This window comes from Mus caroli, chromosome 1 (genome assembly GCF_900094665.2).
Source record: "Mus caroli chromosome 1, CAROLI_EIJ_v1.1, whole genome shotgun sequence".
Taxonomy (NCBI): Eukaryota; Metazoa; Chordata; class Mammalia; order Rodentia; family Muridae; genus Mus; species Mus caroli.
Window position 1 is genome coordinate 39,169,912 of NC_034570.1, and position 23,703 is coordinate 39,193,614.

General features: G+C 37.9%; 1 protein-coding gene across 4 annotated transcripts in view; it reads left to right on the forward strand.

The window, feature by feature from the left end:
* Positions 1-23,703, forward strand: part of Gulp1 (GULP PTB domain containing engulfment adaptor 1) — a 224,472-nt gene that overhangs the window by 134,105 nt on the left and 66,664 nt on the right. For all 4 annotated transcript variants that reach the window (XM_021168770.2, XM_029477707.1, XM_029477699.1 and 1 more), the window contains exon 3: positions 7,988-8,049. In XM_021168770.2, the coding sequence (XP_021024429.1) occupies positions 7,988-8,049 (62 nt within the window). The remainder of the gene's footprint in view (positions 1-7,987; positions 8,050-23,703) is intronic.

Genomic DNA, 23,703 nt, shown 5'->3' on the forward strand with positions numbered 1-23,703 from the left:
TTCTTCTTCTTCTTCTTCTTCTTCTTCTTCTTCTCTCTCTCTCTTGCTCTCTCTCTTGCTCTCTCTAGCTCTCTCGCTCTTTGTCTCTCTCTCTCAGTGTGTGTGTGTGTGTGTGTGTGTGTGTGTGTGTGTGTGTGTGTGTGTGTGTGCATGGGTATGTGCACAGGCACATATGTGTGCTTGGGTACAGGAGAGGCCTTAATATCAGGTGCTTATTTCAATCACTCACCCTTCTTTTTTGAGACAGGATCTCTCACTGAGCATGGAGCTTCACCATTGATTTACATTGGCTGTATAGAAGTTGTAGAAATTGTCTGGCCTTCATTTTCCCCAGATAAAGTATTATAGCTATGAGCTGCAGTGCCTAGCTGTTTACATGAGTATTCTGGTCTGAGTTTCTGTCCTTATGCATGTTCAATAGGCATTTTATCTACTAAAGCATTTCACCAGTCCCAGGGTTAAAGACTTTAACATTAAAAAGCAAGACTATCTGAATTTCTTTTTAAAAGCTGTGTTTTTTAAAAGCCTGGTGCTGTTTGTATTTTGGTGCTGTTTGTATTTTGATGCTAATTCTACCTTCTGACAAGTGGTTGTCCACAAGGAGTGAATCACCTACACAGCCTTCTCTCCATCTTAATTTGTTAAATAAAGGCTAGAGCCAGTGATTGGGTAGTGGAAGGGAAGGTGGAGCTGAAAAGTTTCTCAGAGAAGAGGGGAAAGAGAGGACAAAGGAGGAGGAGATGGAGCAGAAGCAGGTGGCCTGGAGAAAACACAAGTTATAAGGAATCTCATAGCTGTGGCATAGAGTAGTGTAGTGGTAGGCCTGCCCAGTCTAGGTGCACAGCTTGTATTCATATTAATTGAGCTGCATTCTCATGGCACAGGCCTATTTGGGTTGGAGAATTACTGCAACAAAGTTGTTCCTGATTTCATTATATTTACTAGTAATCCTTAAAAGTACAAAGAAGATGTATTCAATAAAGTTTTTTAAAAGAATTTTTTAACTTATGCTTTATGTGTATTAGTATTTTCCTTGTATGTATGTCTGGATGCTACATGCATGTCTGGTAGCTCAGCAGGCAAGAATTCATCAGATAGTCTGGAACTGGAGTTACTATCAGTGAGTTACTGTGTAGGTGCTAGGAACTGAACCTAGGTTCTCTGAAAGAGCAGCAAGTGTTCTTAACTGCTGGTCTGTTTCCCTGAGCCCTTTAAAGTTTCACTCATAAGCTGACTTTGTTAATATTATGTTTTAAAACTCGAATGCATCCTGGTCAAAATATTTTTCCCACATACAGTTCTGATTTGCTTTGTGCACAAATATTGCCTGATCCTATTGACCTAAGTTTATCTTACAAAACTACCATTACATAAATATGTTTAATATATGTACCATCTATTATCCTAAAACATGCAACTTTATAATAATATATGAGTTTTTACCTTTATTCTCCAGTTTGTAAAGCACATATTAATAATATCATATTTGTTTCTTTTAAGATATTTAAAATCATAGCTGAATTTTGAAAATACTTTGTTAACGACTGATATTTTCTTTCTGCATATACACATGTATTATTTATACTGGCATATGGTTTTATTCTCAACACTTATGAGGTAAAAGCTAATGGATCTCTGATAGTCTGAGGCCAACTTGACCTACATAGTGAATTCCAGGCTAGCCAGGACTATATAGTAAGACCATATATTATATAAATAAACAAATAAAAAAAGAATATATTTGCAACTTTGTTGTATATGTCATATTGATTCTAATTTTAAGGTCCTCTGAGAACTAATATACACATAAAACTACCTCTGCAATAAAATATAGTATATTCAAATAATTAAAAGTCTTACCTCAGCTTCTGTTTTCAATCTGTGCCTGGAGATTACCCTGTGCCACAGTTTTCCATACCCAGGTCCCGCCAGGAATGAGCTGGTCTTCCAAGAGAGCTGATACACCTGAGAGCACAGGTGAGACCACCACTTCTGCTCAAATTCCTGGCCCAAGAGGGACCCACCCAGAGCCATCAGGTCAATGGAACCAAGGAGCAGCCAGGGGCAGTATCCTTCCAGTTTCTATCTCTGCCCCTGAGTTTACTCTGTGTCACAGCTCTCCATACCCAGGTCCCACCAGGAGAGAGATGGTCTCACAGGTGTGCTGAAACACCTGTGTGCATAGGTAGGACCAGTACTTCTCTTCCTAGGGTCCCACCAGGAGCCATCGGGACACAGGAACTGAAGAGCAGCCTGGAGCAGGATCCTTCCAGTTTCCATCTGTGCCTGGAGCTGACCATGTCCCATAACTCTCCTTACCCAAATCCCTCTGGGAAAGAGCAGGTCTCCCACATGTGCTGACTCACCTGAGAGCACAGTTAAGACCACCATTTCTGCTCAAATACTAGGCCCACAAGGGACCAGCACAGAGCCATCAGAAGACAGAATCCAAGGAGTAGCAGGGGAAAAGATCCTTCCTGTTTCCATCTGCACCCCAGAGCTGACTTGTGCCACAGCTCTATGTACCCAAATTTTACCTCTAGAGAACTGTTCTCCCAGGAGTGCTGACACACAGGTTTATGGGAGGGACAAGCCACAGTCAGAAAGAGCAAGATGAGTTAACACCACAGATAACCAGATGGCAAGAGGCAAGGACAAGAACATAAGCAACAGAAATCAAGGCTACTTGGCACTATCAGAAGCCAGTTCTCCCACCACAGCAAACCCTGGATACCCCAAGACACCAGAAAAGAAAGACTGATTAAAAATCACATCTCATGATGATGATAGAGGATGTTAAGTGGGACATAGGTAACTCCCTTAAAGAAATACAGGAGAACACAGGTAAACAGTTAGAAGTCCTTAAAGAGGAAACACAAAAATCCCTTAAAGAATTACAGGAAAACACAATCAAACAGGTGAAGAAATTGAACAAAACCATCTAGGACCTAAAAATGGAAATAGAGACAATAAAGAAATCACAAAGGGAGACAGCTCTGGAGATAGAAAGCTTAAGAAGGAGGTCAGGAGTCATAGAGGCAAGCATCACCAACAGAATAGAAGAGATAGAAGAGAGAATCTCAGGTGCAGAAGATACCATAGAAAACATGGATACATCAGTCAAAGAAATTCAAAATGCAAAAAGGTCCTAACCCAAAACCTCCCAGAAATCCAGGACACTACAAGAAGACCAAATCTAAGGATAATAGGTATAGAAGAGAGTGAAGAAACCATGATATTCCATGACAAAAAAATTTATACAATATCTTTCCATAAATCCAGGCCTACCAAGGATAAAAGATGGAAAACACCAACACAAGAAGGGAAACTACAACCTAGAAAATGCAAGAAACTAATGTTCTTTCAACAGACCCCAAAGAAGAAAGACACACAAACATAATTCCACCTCTAACAACAAATATAACACGAAACAACAATTATTATTCTTTAATATCTCTTAACATCAATGGACTCAATTGACCAATAAAGATGGAGAGACTAACAGACTGGATATGTAAACAGGACCCAGAATTTTGCTGCATATAAGAAACACATCTCAATGACAAAGACAGATATTCCCTCAGAATAAAAGGGTAGTAAAAATTTTCCAAGCAAATGGTCCCAAGAAACAAGCTGTAGTAGGCATTCCCTCAGAATAAAAGGGTAGTAAAATTTTTCCAAGCAAATGGTCCCAAGAAACTGTAGTAGGCATTCTAATATGGAATAAAATCAACTTTTAACCAAAAGGTATTTAAAAACATAAGGAAGAACATTTCATACTCATCAAAGAAAAATCTACTAGAATGCACTCTCAATTCTGAACATCTATGCTCCAAATGCAAGGACACCCACATTCATAAAAGAAACTTTACTAAAACTCGAAGCATACATTACACCCCACACAATAATAGTGGGAGACTTCAACACCCCACTCTTATCAAAGGACAGATCATGGAAACAGTAACTAAACCAAGACACATTGAAACTAACAGAAGTTATGAACCAAATGGATTTAACAGATATTAATAGAACATTTCATCCCAAATTAAAGAATATACCTTCTTCTTAGCACCTTATGGTACCTTCTCCAAAACTGAACAAATAATAGGTCACAAAACAGGCCTCATCAGATACAAGGAGATTGTTCAAGAAGTTCAAGTTCAAGTGATCAAGTAACTCCACCTCAAACCATATACACTGAATCTAATAGAAGAGAAAGTGTAGAAAATCCTTGAACACATGGGCACAGGGAATAATTTTCTGAATAGAACAACAATGGCTTATTCTCCAAGATCAAGAATAGACAAATGGGACCTCATAAAATTGCAAAGCTTTTGTAAGGCAAAGAACACTGTCAATAGGACAAAAAGGCAACCAAAAGATTGGGAAAAGATCTTTACCAATTGTGCATCTGATAGAGGGCTAATATCCAATATATCTAAAGAACTCAAGAAGTTATACTCGGGGCTGGTGAGATGGCTCAGTGGGTAAGAGCACTGACTGCTCTTCAGAAGGTCCTGTGTTCAAATCCCAGTAACCACATGGTGGCTGACAAACACCTGTAATGAGATCTGATGCCCTCTTCTGCAGTGTCTGAAGTCATTTACAGTGTACTTATGTATAATAATAAAAAAAAATCTTTAAAAAAATGTTAGACTCCAGAGAACCAAATAACTTTATCAAAAATGGGGAACAGAGCTAATCAGCAAATTCTCTAATGAGGAAAACGAAATGGCTGAGAAGCACTTAAAGAAATGTTCAACTTCTTTAGTCATCAGGGAAATGCAAATCAAAACAACCCTGAGATTCCACCTCACACCAGTCAGAATGGCTAAGATCAAAAACTAAGGTGACAGCAAATGCTGGTGAGGATGTGGAGAAAGAGGAACACTCCTCCATTGTTGGTGGACTTGGAAGCTGGTACAACCACTCTGGAAATCAGTGTGGTGGTTCCTCAGAAAATTGGACATAGTTCTACCTGAGACCCAGCTATACCACTCTAGGCATATACCCAGAAGATGCTCCAACATGTAACAAGGACACATGCTCCACTATGTTCATAGCAGCCATATTTATAATAGCCAGAAGCTGGATAGAACCCAGATGTCCCTCAATAGAGGAATGGATACAGAAAATGTGGTACATTTACACAATGGAGTACTACTCAGTGAGGAAAATGAGTCAAAAAGGAACACAGATGGTATGTATTCACTGATAGTGGATATTAGGCAAAGAGGGTGGAATACCCGAGATAGAACTCAAAGACCACATGAAGCTCAAGATGAAGGAAGATTAAAGAGGAGTGGATGCTTCAGTCCTTCTTAGAAGGAGGAACGATATAATTAAGGGAGGTAGAAGGTAGGAGGGACTTGGTAGGAAGAGAAGAGTGGGAGGGGAAAGGGAGACAGAATCAGGTATGGGAGTAGATTGAGGAGAAGTACAGAGGGTCAGGAAATTGAACAGAGGTGTTTAGCAATGGGGGATGGGGAACTTGGGGTAACAACCAGAAAGTCCCAGATGCCAGGAAAGCAAGAACCTCCCAGGACCCCACAGGGATGACATTAGCTGAAATACCCCTAAAAGTTGAGGGGAAACCTGTCAGGACAATATCCAGTGGTTAGACATGTCTTCCCACCCCCCGTTGAGTGATGGGGCCACCCACCCATCTCCAATATTTTAAGCCAGAATTGCTCCTGTCTAAAGGAAATACAGGGAAAAAGAGTGGAGCAGAGACTGAAGGAAAGGTCATTCAGAGTCTGCCCCACGTTCTACATGCAGATCCATTCTACATGCAGATACTAAACCCAGACTCTATTTTATATGCCAAGAATTTCTTGCTGACAGGAGCCTGATACACTTGTTTCCTGAGAGGCTCTGCCATATCCTGACCAATACAGATGCGGATGCTTAAAGCCAACCATTGGACTGAGCACAGGGACCCGAATGGAGGAGTTAGAGGAAGGACTGAAGGAGCTGAAAGAGCCCCTTCTGGCATCAATGGGAGGGGAAGTCCTTGGTTCTGTAAAGGCTTGTTGCCCCAGTGTAGAGGAATTCTATGGTGGGGAGGCGGGTGTAGGTGGATGGGTAGGGGAGCACCCTCACAGAAGCAGGGTAAGGGGAATGGGATAGAGGGTTTGCAGAGGTGGAACCGGGAAAGGGGGATAACACTTGAAATGTAAATAAATAAAATATTCAGTTCAAAAATAAAAGTCTTACCCTAAAACAAATGCAATCTCAAAAAAGAAAGTAAGAAACCAAAAGAAAAGAAAAAGAAAAAGAATGAATTAGTCTTTTGTGTACTTTGGCTCCTTTCTCCCCTTATACATTTACCAGAATATTTGGGAATTTTTATGTAATATGTATATATAAGTAAGGTACAATATTGACTGAAATGCATGTGATACAAATGTAATTAACACCCAAACACATTTCTGTGTGTGCAGGCATACTTGTGCGCATGTGTAAGCATGGACCAGATGTTGACGTGGGTTGTCTGCATTAGTTCCAGCCACCATATTCTTTGATACATGCTCTCTCACTCATTCTGAGTGCATTACTTTAGCTAGATGAGTTGGCTCATGGGATCCAGGGCTCTTCATAGCTCAGCTTCCACAATACTGAGATGTGAAGTACTGCACAAAGCTGCTACATGAATGAAACAGATCTGAACTCAGGTCCTCAAGCTTGCTTTGAAAGCATTTTGTTCATGCTAACTCCTGAGCCAACTCTGTAGCCCTGCAACCTATCCTTTTTGGAATTATTTTATTTCTTTTTTTTTTTTATTTTTTAATTAGGTATTTTCCTAGTTTACATTTCCAATGCTATCCCAAAAGTCCCCCATACCCACCCCCCAAATCCCCTACCCACCCACTCCCCCTTTTTGGCCCTGGCATTCCCCTGTACTGGGGCATATAAAGTTTGCAAGTCCAAAGGGACTCTCTTTCCANTGATGGCCCACTAGGCCATCTTTNGATACATATGCAGCTAGAGACGAGAGCTCCAGGGTACTGGTTAGTTCATATTGTTGTTCCACCTATAGGGTTGCAGTTCCCTTTAGCCCCTTGGGTACTTTCTCTGGCTCCTCCATTGGGGGCTGTGTGACCCATCCAGTAGCTGACTGTGAGCATCCACTTCTGTGTTTGCTAGGCCCCCGGCATAGTCTCACAAGAGACAGCTATATCTGGGTCCTTACAGCAAAATCTTGCTAGTGTATGCAATGGTATCAGCGTTTGGAAGCTGATTATGGGATGGATCCCTGGATATGGCAATCACTAGATGGTCCATCCTTTCGTCACAGCTCTAAATTTTGTCTCTGTAACTCCTTCCATGGGTGTTTTGTTCCCATTTCTAGGAAGGGGCAAAGTGTCCATTTCATTACATTTGTCTACCATTTCCAATTACTACAATTAAGATTATTAATTTTCAAAGCTTCTAATAGTAGATGTTCAGCTATTGCTTTCCTAAATTTGAAATGGAGATTATCATGATAGCCCATTGCATCTATCGAACATTATCAACTTCAAGCAAGAACAGTTTCTTCCTTAATGTATTTTTCCCTTTAGATTATGCAAACCCTGTTGCCAAAGTTATAACTATAGAAGAACAAAATATTTTCTTATCTGTCAATTATTAAATATATCTTGGCATCTATAAAATAAAAGTTGTCTTAATTTGCATAACTGTTATTACTCATAGCTCCCTGCTGATCTTATGACGTGTAAGTGATGTATGTGTAAAAGTACAGCAAGTTTGACCTTAGCCTTGGCTATATACTGGTATTGCACAAAATTAACATATGTATTTTGTGGTTAAAAAAAAAGAATAAATGCCTTAATCATTTCCAGTTATAATATTTCTTTCTTTAACTAAGAAAGGTTCAGGAAACTAGACTGTGTTCCCCAGTAAGACTTCTTTCAGGTGAGAATGTATGTATATGTCATCATAGAAATTTGTGGTTTAATTCAATACTGCATTTTCTCTGTTACAGACAAAACATGGATGCATACGCCTGAAGCTTTATCAAAACATTACATTCCCTATAATGCAAAGGTAAGATGGTTATTGAGATATTATCTATTTTTAGATTGTTATATGTTATGTTGAAATAATTGTGCTAATTAAAAAAAACTTATGCGGGGCTGGTGAGATGGCTCAGTGGGTAAGAGCACCCGACTGCTCTTCCAAGGGTCCGGAGTTTGGATCCCAGCGGCCACATGGTGGCTCGCAACCATCCATAACGAGACACTCTTCTGGAGTGTCTGAAGACAGCTTCAGTGTACTTACATATAATAAATAAATAAATAAATTTTAAAAAAAGATTTGGTAGAAAAAAAATAAAAAAATAAACAAAACTTATGCATTGGCATGTCCTGGTAAGCAGTATTTGAAACTAATTTCATATTACTGAAATAAGTAATATAATATAAAAAGTTGTTTTTATATCCAAATTTCTTTGAAAAGAAAGGGATATTCTGTTTAGCTTCTCTCTAGTCATGTATTTCACTGAAGCTTTTAAAAAAATCATTAGACTGTATTTTAATTATTGTGCAATGTCATTGCTTTTGGGAAATTAACAACTTTAAAACTATGTTTCCTTAAAGACATCTTAATATCATAGTACAGAGACAACAAAAACAACTAATCCTGGAAAATGAGATACTATTTTAATATGTTATTGACAATTAAGGAAATAAGTGTCAGGTAGTTAGTAGTGCACACCTTTAATCCCAGCAGAGACAGAGGCACATAGATATCTGAGTTTGTGTCCAGCCTGGTCTATAGAGCAAGGTCTAGGACAACCAGGGCTACAGAGAAAAATCCTGTCTTGAAAAAACAGTAACAAGTACAACAACAAAGGTGAGGGTAAGGGGTAAATAAAACGCAAACTATGAAAACATAAAATGCATTTCTGTGGGTTACTGTATTCGGATGAAGCATTGACACATACGCCATCATTTTAATGATTTGCTCTACTGCCTGGAATTTTACTAAAAGGATATCATTTTGAAAATGGACTTTAGAGAGAAATGACTTTGTAGTTAGCAAAAGATCTGAACTAGTTTTCAAAGAAATTTAAAATAGCATCTTGAAGAAATAGAAACAAATGCTGTATTTGAGATTCTGAATATGAGGTTATGGTAAGCTTCAACTGCTGGACTTTGAAGATAGCTTGGAGAAAGCAGGAAACAAGTATTTTAGCATAACACACACACATATATGATATATGTATATACATATATTATACATATAATATTATTTTAGAAAAAATGAAAAGTTTATAAAGTAGAAAATCAATGGGATCCCCCCCCCCCAACAGTGTTGGTTCATGTCCACCCACGTTGGCTGGAAGAAATGTAAAGAAGACCTGAGCAAGAAACTCCCTCAGAATGTTTGCTCAGCAGCAATGTTTGTTAGGGACAGAAAAAAAACGTGATTTCCCAGAAAAAAAAATGTTCTATGATACTTTCTATGCAGCATAAATATTTATAAATTTTCCTGTAAAATTGATATGGAGGTTATTGCTACTGCTTATCATGCAAAGTCAATGAACCAAAGAAAATTTTTATTACCTATCATACCAAATATTTACCACAAATGGCATATATATATATATATATAATATATATACATATATATATATACACACACACACACATGTGTGTGTATGTGTGTGTGTGTAGCGAGACAGAGAGGGAGAGAGAGAGAGAGAGAGAGCGAGCATGAGCATGCTATTATTATTTTGGGCTGCACAGTCAAGCATTGATAGTCATTGTACAATTCTATCTCATAGGCAGAACCAAGGGCTATTTCACATTTTGTAATTAAGATGGATCACATTGAAACACTTGTTTGTCAAGTGTTGGGAGGCGCTATTCTAGTTAGAACTACCTTTCACTTTAGTACTACAATGTTTATGTGACAATGTAGATCTGTATGTAGGCAGTGTTAAGTTCTGTGTGCTGTTACATATTCATAGCTAGAAAATAACTGACACTAAAGAAAATCCATAGAACACTTTCCCACACTGAGGCCACAAACATTCTCTAAGTTCTGTAAGGCTTCAGCAACAGTGCCTAACACAGAAGCCGTTTAATAAGTGAGAGACAGACTGGGTGCTATTACATTCATTCATAGAGTACACTTTTTGTTCTTCATGTAGCATACTATGGAATAACATGTTGCTTTTGTGTATCAAATAGCATTGCAGTGATCTGAAGACCATTTAGTTCCCCCCTTTGCAGTGCTTGGTCATCTTCGGACCAATTTTAAAGATGTGTTTTTTCCTTTTTTGTTCAACTCTATGCCCTATGAACGCACAGCCTGTGTTCCCAGGAGGTGGTTCAGGACAGCATGGAATATTACAGACCATGAAACTAAATGCCATGGGGTATATCCTAACTAACAATTTTAGCTGTACTAAATTGTATCTGAGGTGTGCATTCAAATATAAGGAAGTCAATGATAGCAATTTCTTCTCTGAGTTATCTAAGATATGAAGAAGGTAGATGAAGTTTGAAACAACATATGACATAAAATAACTACTTTTTCCACAGAGCTTATCAAAGTGACATCATAAGTTTTTCTTACAAATGATTGGTGTGTTATTGCAGAATATTATCACTAATGTATATTTCATTACACTTACGGTATTATTGTGGATTTGCATGACTTCTGTTAAAAGAAATGTAGATGATGGCCTTGTATAATCACCTTACAAATTAGAAAACTGATGGTGAAACACTGCATACACTGCCAATTGTTACAACGACAATAAAATGGAGACAAATGGAAAGCTGAGGTCCCTTTGGTTTTAAAGCTCTGTGTTTTTAAAAACTGAATATGATAATAGCAGGTTATGAATTCATTATTTAAATGTCTATTATGTATAAAGCATAGTTGACTAAGGCTTTACTGAAGGTTGGTGTATTCCAGAGCTTTGTAGATGTCTCCTAGGTTTGTGGTATCTGTTATCATAAGGAAGGACAATAGCCAGCATAAAGGCCACAATATGTCTCTGGTTTCTATTGCTGTGATCAAACACTGACCAAAACAACTTGGGAAGGAAAGGGATTATTTGTCTAACAGGATTCAGATTATCATCAAGGAAAGCCAAGACAGTAACCCAGAAGCAAGAGACCATTGAAGGAATACTGGCTTGTTTCCTGTTTTGCTCTGTTTGCTTTCTTATACTACTTAGAACCACCTGCCTAGTGCTGGCACTGCCCACATTGGGCTGAACCCTCCAATCAATCATTAATCAAGATAATTTAACACAGACATATCCATAGGCCAATCTGTTGGAGGTGATTCTCCTGCTATACTCTTCCCAGGTGTCTCTAGTTTATGTTAAGTTGGCTAAAACTAACCAGTACATACCATCTTCTTTGCCATTCACGTGACACTTTTGAAAGGTTGTAGAAATTCAGTGAACAGTGAGTCACCCCTGTGAGATAGGATTCTCAAAGTTAAGAAGAAACAGGCTATCATTTCCATCCATCAGGTTTGACAGAGGGTTTTTAGAGTAAGCAGTCAGCAAGGTATGACTTATACAATGGATGTGATAGAGCTGAACTCTAACCCAAATTCTAAAAGTGATAAAACAATATACCAAAAATTTTTCCACAAAGTTGGATGGTTAACAAGTTTAATCACATGCCCCATTGAATATAGCCTCTTATCATGATTCTTTACATATTTATGGAATTACTAAGTGGTGAAAAATGTACTAAACAATGAAGGGAAGCAATAAGACCTTACAACCTAGTTGTATTGTTTAGTCATTTCTTTCTTCCTGGCTCCCTCTTTTCTATGTTCTTTTCATTAACTAGGTTCTCATTCTTACTGTGCTAGACTCAAACTTGTACCTCATGTTTTAGGCTCTTTAGTGCTTGAGATTACAAGTGTGCCTGATTTCTGAGATAAACTTTTAACTAAAATTGACCATAAGGAGCCAAAATGTATTCACTGAGCTCAGGCCAGATGTGATTGCTACTTGAATCATACTAGAAGCTGGAGAAGTGCTGCAGAGTCTAAATTTATTTTGAAAATAAGGCTGACAGAATCTAAAGATGGATTTTATATTCACCCCCCATTGCTATAATTAGAACATTAAAGCAAAATCTTTCAAAGATATCACTCATAAGGAAGCTGCCTTTTCATGCCCTCTCACTTCTGACAGGAATGCTAAGATGTCGTTTCTATGAAGGTGAAATACTGACAGATTTTTTTTATTTTAATCAGTTTATTATTCTATTCATGTAAGACCGATTTTTCTAGATGAAGACTTTTGACAGTTGTTTCATACAGAACATTTATTAAATATTTTTTTAAAAAAATATATAACTCCTCTAGAAGGTTGATTTCTTGATCCTTTGATGAAATGTTTAGATTTAAGATATGGTAAAAGGGGACTGGTTGTAGTTTAGTAACAGAACACTTGCATAATGTCTGCAAAGCCTTAGATTCATTCCCAGGGGAATTATATACCCATGTCTTCATATATAGAACTTGTATAAATTATATGTATCACACAAGTAATTTTTAATAGAATGTAATGTAATATAATATATGAAGCAATGGATTCTTAAGGACATTGCCAGGTTATTTGATGTTTTAAGCATTCTTTTGTTGCATGCTCTGAAAAATGAGCAAATCCAAACAGAAACACAGACTTTGACCTTAAAACTTATGGCTTTTGTGATGAAAAGGAACTCTCAGAAAAAATAATAAATAATTCTGGATGAGAACTATATAGGTGATGAGAAAGCACTGTGAAAATCAAATATCAAAGAAAGATTTAAGAGTGGCATTCCATCAGATGCCAGTGTTTTCTAGTGATGTTGGCTTTTCCTACAGGAAAAAAATGAAATGAGTGCTGTGCCCCTCTAGGACTGCTGACTTGGTGAACTGGGTGGCTTCCAGCTAGCCTTGCCTTCTCGAAATCAGATCTCCAAATATTTATGATCATTTATGATCTATAAACTCTTATTTGGCTTTAAAGACAAATGTAAATGAGCAAAGAAAAAAAACAAGCCAATAATGTATACACAGATACACACACACACACATTAAATGGGTTAAAACATGAGGGAAAAGGACAAAAGATTAGATATGTCAGTAGGATGGTAGAGCTTTAAGTTTGCTGTTTGCTTAAAAACATCATATCTTGGCTCTTGCTGTTTGAAACGTTCAAATAAATCAGTTCAATAGGATTTAGAATAGGAAAAATTAAAATCTAGGTAAGGAGGGGGTTCCTTTGCATCCCACAAGAACAAGACATTGACCCCAAACTCTACTGTTATTAGCATTTTGTAGTTGTGCTTAATGTATTCTGTTTCAGTGATTGGAACAGTTACTTTGCAAACTATCTTGGCTGAATTTTCACTTTGTTAACTCAAATAAAATTGATATAATTTTTCTCTTTATTTTTTCATTTTCATTTGTTGAAGAGGTTCCTAATTACATGGACTTCTATAGTTTATTATAGGATTCAAGCACTTATGGATAAGAAATGTATAATTCTATCTACCTACCTGTCTGTCTATCTATCCATCTATCATATATTTGTCTATAAATGTGTCTACTTTCTCTGTATATATATGCATGTATATAGATAAGGGAAATATGATTCAACTCTGTGGGGCCTCTAAAAGTGACAGAAAAGTTACATTTCTTTAATACATTTCTGAAGCATGAAATACATTTTTGATCACACACAAAATGGTATAGAATTCTAAAATTTTAAGACATTTTAGTGTGCTTTTATAATCCCCATAAATATAACAATCTGCTAAGTTTCTTAGTTGTGGTACAAGGAGAATGTAAATGTGTGTGTGTGTGTGTGTGTGTGTGTGTGTGTAAAATGCAAAGCTTAGAAGTTCTTTTTATAACCCATTTCACTTATTTAACTATATTTTTATTAAAATGTGGGAACAGATAATCAAAGTCAACTCTCTACAAAGCCTTCTGAAACAGTTACCTGAAATCTTAGACCTGTTCTTCAGTGACGCTACTACATAAAACATGTTCATTTCAAACATTTGAAGATGGACAGATGATTATGTAAGTTAAATGTTAGCTCAGTTCATCCAATGGTAAATTTTATATCCTGTAATGATTCTAGGCAATTCTGTTTCTGTAGCTATATATCATGTTCTTTGTGTAACATATCACCACTATTATATATTTAAAAGGAATACAGAAATTTCTATGATGCCATTTTCTCATTCTCCCTTTTAGTGGGAAGCTATAAAGTGTTTTAATACTAAATATTGTGAAAATAAATAGGCAAATTATAATATACTTGGGAGTTTGTTATTGATTATGTGACTTCTGTGTCTTAATAGATGAAAATATAAAATCAGAAAGAGAAATAGCAGTAGACTACATATTTTCTCAGTTCTTCAGGCAAGTTGTACAACTAGTTGAATTTCTGAAAATTTATCTCTTTTAAAGAGGCTATGTAGTTCCTCACCAAGGTTTCTCACATTGCTGAAATTATTAGTGAGCATAATTTTAAAGTTTAATTACTATATGTTATTATTTTCACCTCTAAAAATTCTCTAAGAAGTGCACCTAAGCTACTAGAAACTGAAGTAGAAATGACACATTTTATATCAATTATTCACTGCAACAGTTCACTGTGGCCTTGCTTTATTTAATTTACTTAAAGATAATACACATGTTACATATCCAAAGGTATTGTGTTTGTTCCTCCAGTTATATCATTTTCTTGATAAATTGAAGTAATTTTCTTAAGTTAACAGAGGAAAATAATATCCTATCTGAAGGAATTTTAAAAGGGAAGGAAAATAAAGGAAAGGAGAGGAGAGGAGAGGAGAGGAGAGGAGAGGAGAGGAAAGGAAAGGAAAGGAAAGGAAAGGAAAGGAAAGGAAAGGAAAGGAAAGGAAAGGAAAGGANAGGAGAGGAGAGGAAAGGAAAGGAAAGGAAAGGAAAGGAAAGGAAAGGAAAGGAAAGGAAAGGAAAGGAAAGGAAAGGAAAGGAAAGGAAAGGAAGATGACTGCTTCTGGGTATGGTAGAGAAGGCTTTTTGTAAATATGTGGCAGAGCATAGCCAGAAACAGAGACATCTGGGAGAGTTCAGAGTGTACATGAACAGACTAAGCTGTGCCATGTGGGGAGAGAAGGCAAGGAAGAGAGAAGGGAGAGAAGGGGGGACCAGGTGCAACAGCCAGTGAGCCCAAAGATATAAAAGTAGGCAACCAAAATAGATTACATAGGGAAGGAAAATCTAGCCCACTAGGCTGAACTCAGGGTATGGGGCTAGATATGCCAATCCGGATGGCCCTGTAATAGGTAGAGATTGTGTGTGGCAGAGAGAACCTGGTGGCCAAGTCCATTTCGATATGTTACACAGGTACGCCAGCCATTTGTCCTGATTTTGAAGCCTAACACTATCTAGTATCTATTTTTCTTTCCATTGGATTATACTATCACAGCAGAAAGTTTAACCTACTTAGCTGGGAGATGATGTCCCAAAACAAAATAGAATACTGCATTCATGTCTACCCTTTCAGGCTGTCACATGTGTTACCCTGACCTGACTCTTAACTGATGCTTTGGGGGATATCATTTAAGACTAGCAAGTTGTGAGTGACTTTGTAGACTAAATGGAATGTATCCAATTATTTGCCTCTCTAGCCTGGAGGCCACAATTAATAGGTTTCCTTTTCTTCCTCATACTGTTTTTACTCAGTATATATACTAACAATATCTCTCTGTAAAAAATGTCTCTGTGTGACTTATGGTCCTACAGAATTCTATAAAAGCATTTAGTTATTAGAGGCATTGTACGAAGGTTGGATATGTCTATCATTTTGTGAAAGAACAAGAAAACTTGTTCATGGACAAATGATATTTTTGAAAATAGCACAAATCATCCGATCCTTAAAGAGCCAAGCAGTAGAATTCTGAAACTTGAGATGTGAATTTGAGAGACTGGGCAGAAAATAAAACTGAGAAATATTTGAGAAAGATCAAAGACGTTCAAAGCTTTTATCAAGACTGTTTGATGAGTGGCTCAGCACATGCTGCATCAAACACCTAGCCAGGAGGTGAACACTTCTTTGAACAAAAGATCCAGGAGAAATGAGAAGTGAGGATAAAGGAGTTACCACTGAAGGTAAAATTATGGCAGGAAACACGTAGGCTAATCAATGATATGAATTGATCAGAGAAGAAGCATCCTTACTGGATTCTATGGTCTCATTTTAACTGCATTCTACTTCAATACCCAGGACTGCATCTTTGGATTCAGTCAACAGAGGAAGGAGCGTATTTGGAGGAAAACTGTACTAATATAGATTATTTTTCTTATAAATGTTCTCCAAACAGTACAAAATATCAAGTGTTTGTATAATGGTGAGATTGTGTTAGGAACTAGGTACTCTAAAATGGATGTATGTGTGTTATACATGTGCTATTTTACCTGCCTGAAGGACTTGAGTGATATCTAGCTACACTTGTCTGTGACCAGCATCCCTCCTCATAAACACTATGGGACAGCTGCATTGATTAGGAAGACATTAGGGGGCAAGTGGCCTCCAGCTTCTCTCCTTGTCTTTCTCTTTCCAGGGGATGACATAAGGCAGTGGCAAGCTCATTCGAGCACAGCATAGCACTTTAGAAGACAAGCCATAATCCCAGTTCATGTTCCTCTGAAGACTTTCTTTCTTTCTATTTATTTATTTATTTATTTATTTTTCAAAATTTTATTAGATATTTTCTTCATTTACATTTCAAATGCTATTTTGAAAGTCCCCTATATCCTCTCCCCGCCCTGCTACCCTACCTACCCACTCCCACTTCTTGGCCCTGGCATTCCCCTGTATTGGGGCATATAAAGTTTGCAAGAGCAAGAGGCCTCTCTTCCCAATGATGGCCGACTAGGCCATCTTCTGCTACATATGCAGCTAGAGAAACGAGCTCTGGCAGTACTGTTTAGTTCGTATTGTTGTTCCACCTAAAGGGTTGCAGACCCCTTCAGCTCCTCGGGTACTTTCTCTAGCTTCTCCATTGGGGGCTCTGTGTTCCATCCAGTAGATGACTGTGAGCATCCACTTCTGTATTTGTCAGTCACTGGCATAGACTCACAAAAGACATCTATAACAGGGTCCTTTCAGCAAAATCTTGCTGGCATATGCAATAGTGTCTGCGTTTGGTGGCTGATTATGGGATGGATCCCCAGGTGGGGAAGTCTCTGGATGGTCCCTTGTTTCATCTTAGCTCTAAACTTTGTCTCCTTCCATGGGTAATTTGTTCCCTATTCTAAGGAGGAATGAAGTATACACACATTGGTCTTCCTTCTTGATTTTCTTGTGTTTTGCAAATTGTATCTTGGGTATTCAAAGTTTCTGGGCTTATCAGTGAGTATATATCAAGTGACTTCTTTTGTTATTGGATTACCTCACTCAGGATGATATTGTCCAGATACATCCATTTGCCTAAGAATTTCATAAATTCATTGTTTTTAATAGCTGAGTAGTACCCAATTGTGTAAATGTACCACATTTTCTGTATCCATTCCTCTGTTGAGGGACAACAGGGTTCTTTCCAGCTTTTGGCTATTATAAATAAGGCTGCTATGAACATAGTGGAGCATGTGTTCTTATTACCAGTTGGAACATCTTCTGGGTATATGCCCAGAAGAGGTATTGCTGGATCTTCTGGTAATACTATGTCCATTTTTCTGAGGAACCACCAGACTGATTTCCAAGCGGTTGTAAAAGCTTGCAATCCCACCAGCAATGGAGGAGTGTTCCTTTTTCTCCACATCGTGGCCAGCGTCTGCTGTCGCCTGAATTTTTGAGCTTAGCCATTCTAACTGGTGTGAGGTGGAATCACAGGGTTGTTTTGATTTGCAATTCCCTGAAGATTAAGGATGTTGAACATTTTTTCAAATGCCTCTCAGCCATTTGGTATTCCTCAGTTGAGATTCTTTGTTTAGCTCTGTACCCCATTCTTTAATGGGGTTATTTGAATTTCTGGAGTCCAGTTTCTTGAGATCTTTGTATATATTGTATATTAGTCACCTATCAGATTTAGGATTGGTAAAAATCCTTTCCCAATATGTTGGTGGCCTTTTTGTTTTATTGACAGTATCTTTTGCCTTACAGAATCTTTGCAATTTTATGAGGTCCCATGTGTCGATTCTTGATCTTACAGCACAAGCCATTGCTGTTCTGTTTAGGAATTTCCCCCTCTGCCCATATCTTCAAGGCTTTTCCCCACTTTCTCCTCTATAAATTTCAGTGTCTCTGGTTTTATGTGGAGTCCCTTGATCCACTTAGCCTTGAGCTTTGTACAAGGAGATAAGAATGGATCAGTTCGCATTTGTCTACATGATAACCACCAGTTGTGCCAGCACCATTTGTTGAAAGTGCTGTCTTTTTCCCACTGGATGGTTTTAGCTCCCTTGTCAAAGATCAAGTGACCATAGGTGTGTGGGTTCATTTCTGGGTCTTCAATTTTATTCCATTGATCTACCTTTCTGTCGCTGTACCAGTACCTTACAGTTTTTATCACAATTGCTCTGTAGTACAACTTGAGGTCAGGCATGGTGATTCCCCCAGAGGTTCTTTTATTGTTGAGAATAGTTTTTTCTATCCTAAGTTTTTTGTTATTGGAGATGAATTTGCCAATTGCCCTTTCTAACTTGGTGAAGAATTGAGTTGGAATTTTGATGGGGTTTGCATTGCATCTGTAGATTTCTTTCTGCAAGATAGCCACATTAAACTCAAGAAGCAGGGAGACCAAAGTGTGGATACTTCGTTTCTTCTTAGAATGAGGAACAAAATACCCATGGAAAGAGTTACAGAGACAAAGTTCAGAGCTGAGAGGGAAGGAAGGACCACCCAGAGACAGCCCCACCCAGGGATCCATCCCATAAATAGCCACCAAACCCAGACACCACTGGATATGCCAGAAAGATTTTGCTGACAGGACACTGATATAACTGTCTCTTGTGAGGCTATGCCAGTGCTTGGCAAATACAGAAGTGGATGCTCACAGTCCTCTATTGGATGGAACACAGAGCCCCCAATGAAGGAGCTAGAAAAAGTACCCAAGGAGCTAAAGGGTTCTCCAACCCTATAGGAGGAACAACAATATGAACTAACCAGTACATCCTAGAGCTTGTGTCTCAAGTTGCATATGTAGCAGAGGATGGTCTAGCAGGCCATCAATGGGAGGAGAGGCTCTTGGTCTTGGGAAGAAATATGCCCCAGTACAGGGGAATGCCAGGGCCAGGATGTGGGAGTGGGTGGGTTGGGGAGCCTGGTGGAGGAGTGTATAGGGGACTTTCAGGATAGCATGTGAAATGTAAATGAAGAAAATATCTAATAAAAAAATAATTACACACTAAAAAATAAAATTAAGTCTTAAAAAAAAATGAAAAAAGTAACTGTGTTCCATTTTTTTTCTGTTTCTAGGAAACTTTATCTCCATCTCTCTTTTTTTTTTTTCTTTTCTTTTTGTAGTAACTAAGTGAATTTTCTCCTGAACGTTTAGTATCGACTCAAAGAAGTAAAATGGTCTCTATGTTAGTCCTTTTGTGCGCTGGATAATATTAGACATTCCCCTTTGCCCAATTGAGATATCAAAATAGAAAAAATGGAACCATTGATGACTGAAAGACCCAATGTATGCTCTGCAGCCTCAGCCTGAGAAACAGTGTCTCAATTGGTTGTGTTTTATAAAAATAAAGGAGAGAGGGAATATGTTTGGTGTAGGTTTGGGGGTAGGGACTGCCTCTGCTGACCCATGCTAAGGCATCCCTTCCTCCTGAGGGACCAGTCTCAGGACAGTATAGTATAGAATAGAGTTCATTCAGGACATGAGGAGGGTAGATGAGTGGTTAATAGAGACAGAAAAAGGCAGAGGTGGGGGTTGGGGGGAGGGGAGAAAAGTAGTAGAGGTCAGAGTGAACATGTGGAGAGAGATGGGGAGAGGAATGCAGAAAGAAAGAGCAAGAGAGCAAGAGAGAGCAGGAGGCAAGCAGCCCTTTTTATAGTGAGTCAGGCACACCTGGCTGTTGCCAGGTAACTGTGGGGCAGAGCCTAGACTAAATACCAAAACAAAGAACAAAGAATGAAGTGCTATGAATGTGCAAGTCAGCCATTTACCTTCATAGGTCAACCCTGGGTAACACTTTCTAAGAATAATAATGATGTATCAGAATATGATGCATGATAATGATCACGATTTAGGCAATAAAGAAAAAAACGGAAGTATTAAAATTAATATGTTGCTTCTAATCCTACAAGGCAGAAATGACCCAGGGTTAACTTTTAGCTAAAGATATTTAAAGAAACTCATTCTATACAAATGTGCAACCGTGGGTCTATAAATCAGAAATGATTTAAGCATAGGTGAATAATTTTTAACAGTAACCTTGTGAGCACATTTTAACCACCTCATTAGCCCTCACAAAGAGCAGTGAGAATAAGACTGTTAATATTTATAATTAAAGAACCAAACTGTAACTTTAAAAAATTATAAATATGAAAGTGATGCTGAGGTTGAGTGGACAGATAGAAAGAACTAGCTTCATAAGATAAATTCTAATAGACATGTTATTTTAAAATGAAAGCATTTGACTTGAATCCTCAGAGGAAAAAAATTCAGAGTGAATCAAATTATTAAGTTCCAGATATGTGTCTCTTTGTCTGAATTAATTTTAGCTCCAGGAAGGTTGCTGGAGGGAGAGCAGAAGACAACTCAGAGTTCTCAGCTTCTGGCCAGCCTCTCTCCAGGGTGTGCACATACAAATGAGGAACAGTCAGCATGAAGTACCTCAACAGCCCTCTTTTCTCTGCTCACATTCCTTTGTCTTGTCAGTGTTCACTAAACTACATTTAGTTTTGAAAGCATGATTTCTAAATGCCTTAATCTCAGTTTCACAGCGACTCTTGTTCACAGCCCTTCGGAAACATTTCTCCTCTGTGCCTGAGTTTTTGATTAATTTTTTTCCTCAAAAAAACTTTCCTAAAAGAGACCCAGTGAATGCAAGGTTCTGTGGAATATTTTCTATTTCAGAATATCTGCCTGACACTGTCTTTCTGGATCATTCTTTCCCCTCAGAACATTAATCTCTAAAAAGCAGTCCTTCTCTCTTGGGGGAAAAAATCTAACTTTCCAGTTTCCTTTCCTCCCCTGCATTGATGGTGCCTCACTTTTTCTTTAGGGACACCTACCTGAGACTTCATTGTTAACTTTTAACAACACAATGGCTTTGTTTAGTGTTGAGTGTTCTATGTCACTTTGTTTCCTGGTATACAGTATACATTTTTGTTTTAATTTAAAAGGTTTTTTGTTTGTTTGGTTGTTTTTTGTTTTTTATACAGTTTTTATCTTTTTAACAATGTTTTAAATTGAAATAGAATTGTATCACCTTCTCATCCCCTTTTCTTTATTCTAGCCCCTCCCTGCTACCTTTCCTTTCCCATTCCTAACCCACACTCCCTCAGTTGGTAGACTTTCCTTGATACTCTTATGTGCTATAAATACAATCTGCTGAGTCTGGTTTTGTTTTATGTTTACAATGGCAAGGCTGATCACTTTACACTAAATAAGCAATAATAGATTTCATCTCTTTTCAGTTGCAAAGAACTTCTGTTTTCATGATACAGAGAATTCATTGGATTCTTCTTCGTGTTTGTTTTACCCATCTTTTGACTCTTCTCCAGTTGTTTTGCTTACAACTAGGATTATCCTCCCAAGTATGGTACTTATCTGTTCTGTTCCTGCTGGATGCTCTCACACATACTTAAGGCTTAGCTCACTTCTCATCTCTTAATGGCTTTGCCCCCTAGATCTTATTTCTGAATTCAAGCCTCATGTGTCCTTCCTGTAGGCACACTATTAGTAAAGACTTTAATATTGCCTGATAGTGTTCTAAATCAGGCTTCTGATTATGTTTCCATACGTTTATTCTCTTCCATCTAGCAGAGCTGCTGCAGAGGGCACTGGGCTTCCTGAATTGTTTACATGAGTGAGAATATGAGGTATGATTTGAAAGACGGTTCTCTTTGGAGCTCAACTGCCATCATATGCATGAACTTCTCACTGAAGTTCTTTGTGAGATGCCTTGTTTCCATCACCCCAGGCAGTGTCAGATTCAGATTGTCACAGGTACCAGACCCACTTGACCAAAGTAGCCTTACATGAATGGTTTTGTGCCTGTCATAGACCAATATCTATGGAGGGAGGATGGATTCATTGACTCAGCCCATGTCACAGTGTCCTAGATTATGTAGGGTAATTCTGCAAGAAAGTCTTGTCTTTCGAGGAAAAACAAACCTCTAGTAGAAGAAGGTAAAAGACAACTATAGGTACAAGGATCACAAACACTCTATTTCATCAAGATAGGCTTTGCCCTGTCTTCTACTTCCTCACTATCCACACATCATATGTCTGAGAATCACTTGTGTATTTCTCCTTCTCCATGAAACTACCAACAACAACCAGATATAGGATGGTGCTCCTCAAAATATCTATGGCGAGATAATAGATATTCATGTTTTATTTTTACAGAAGAGACTTTCCTGGAGACCATTTTCTCACAAATCAATACTTTCAGAAATCCGACAGAAACTATAAAACATATTTCTTACCAAAATCCATTGAGAATTTAGTCATGCTAAGTGTTGATGCCTATATCTGTCTTGCTGGAAGCAGCTTGGCAGTTGATGTTATCGCTAGTCTGCTGATCATGCATTTCTTACACTTGTGAGGCCATGTTCATCTCTTGTAGAAGAGGCTGATACAATAAATTCCATGATGTAGTTATATCTCTTCTTTTCTCCAGGTCTTATGTTCTTCAACCCTGGAGTAGTGTATTAATAATGAAATTCACTTGTTCTACGTCTTGATGGTACAGCTATATTTCTGCCATAACCTATCCCTCACTCATCGGAATAGATAATGTTTGCCTTCTCTGCTTCTTCAGCTATGTCCTTTCAAATACCTTTTGTTTTCCCAGTGTAGGGTGTTATGTTTTGTCTCATCATTTTTCCTCATTATTGCTGAGCATACCTAGACTCTGCTGTCACAGTGTTCTGTGGGTTACTATAGTTCTTTCTCCTTGAACACTTTGTAAATCTCTTGTGTTTAAGCATCCTATCCTCATTCTCATAATGACATTCTGAAGATATCTATGATTTTGCTTTTTTTTGTTTAATTTATTCTTATAATTTATTCTTCATACATCCATGTGTGATGTATCTTGATCACATCCATCACTCACACCCATTGCAACAACCCACATGACTCCAAATCATACTTCAGTTTTTAAAGAATTGTTCATCATTTGATTATTTCTTTTTATTCCATCTAGTTCCATTAATGCTGCCCTTATGTTCATGGACATGAAAGTAATCCACTGGGTCATGGGGAGTCCACCAGTTGCCACTGTCACTAGACCATTAGCTTCTAGCAGTTATGGTCAGATACTGATTGTTTTCAAGTATCAACCCCTGTGGTAAGCCTTATACCTTAACAACAGGTGCACACAATTTCCTGGTTCACCCAAGAAACTGAGAAGTACAAGCCATATAGGACTATATTGACATTGTAGTTCAATGTTCAGTGCCTCTTTTATAACTTTTTTTTAAATTTTTTATAATTAGGTATTTTCCACATTTATATTTCCAATGTTATCCAAAAAGTCCCCAATACACTCCCCCCC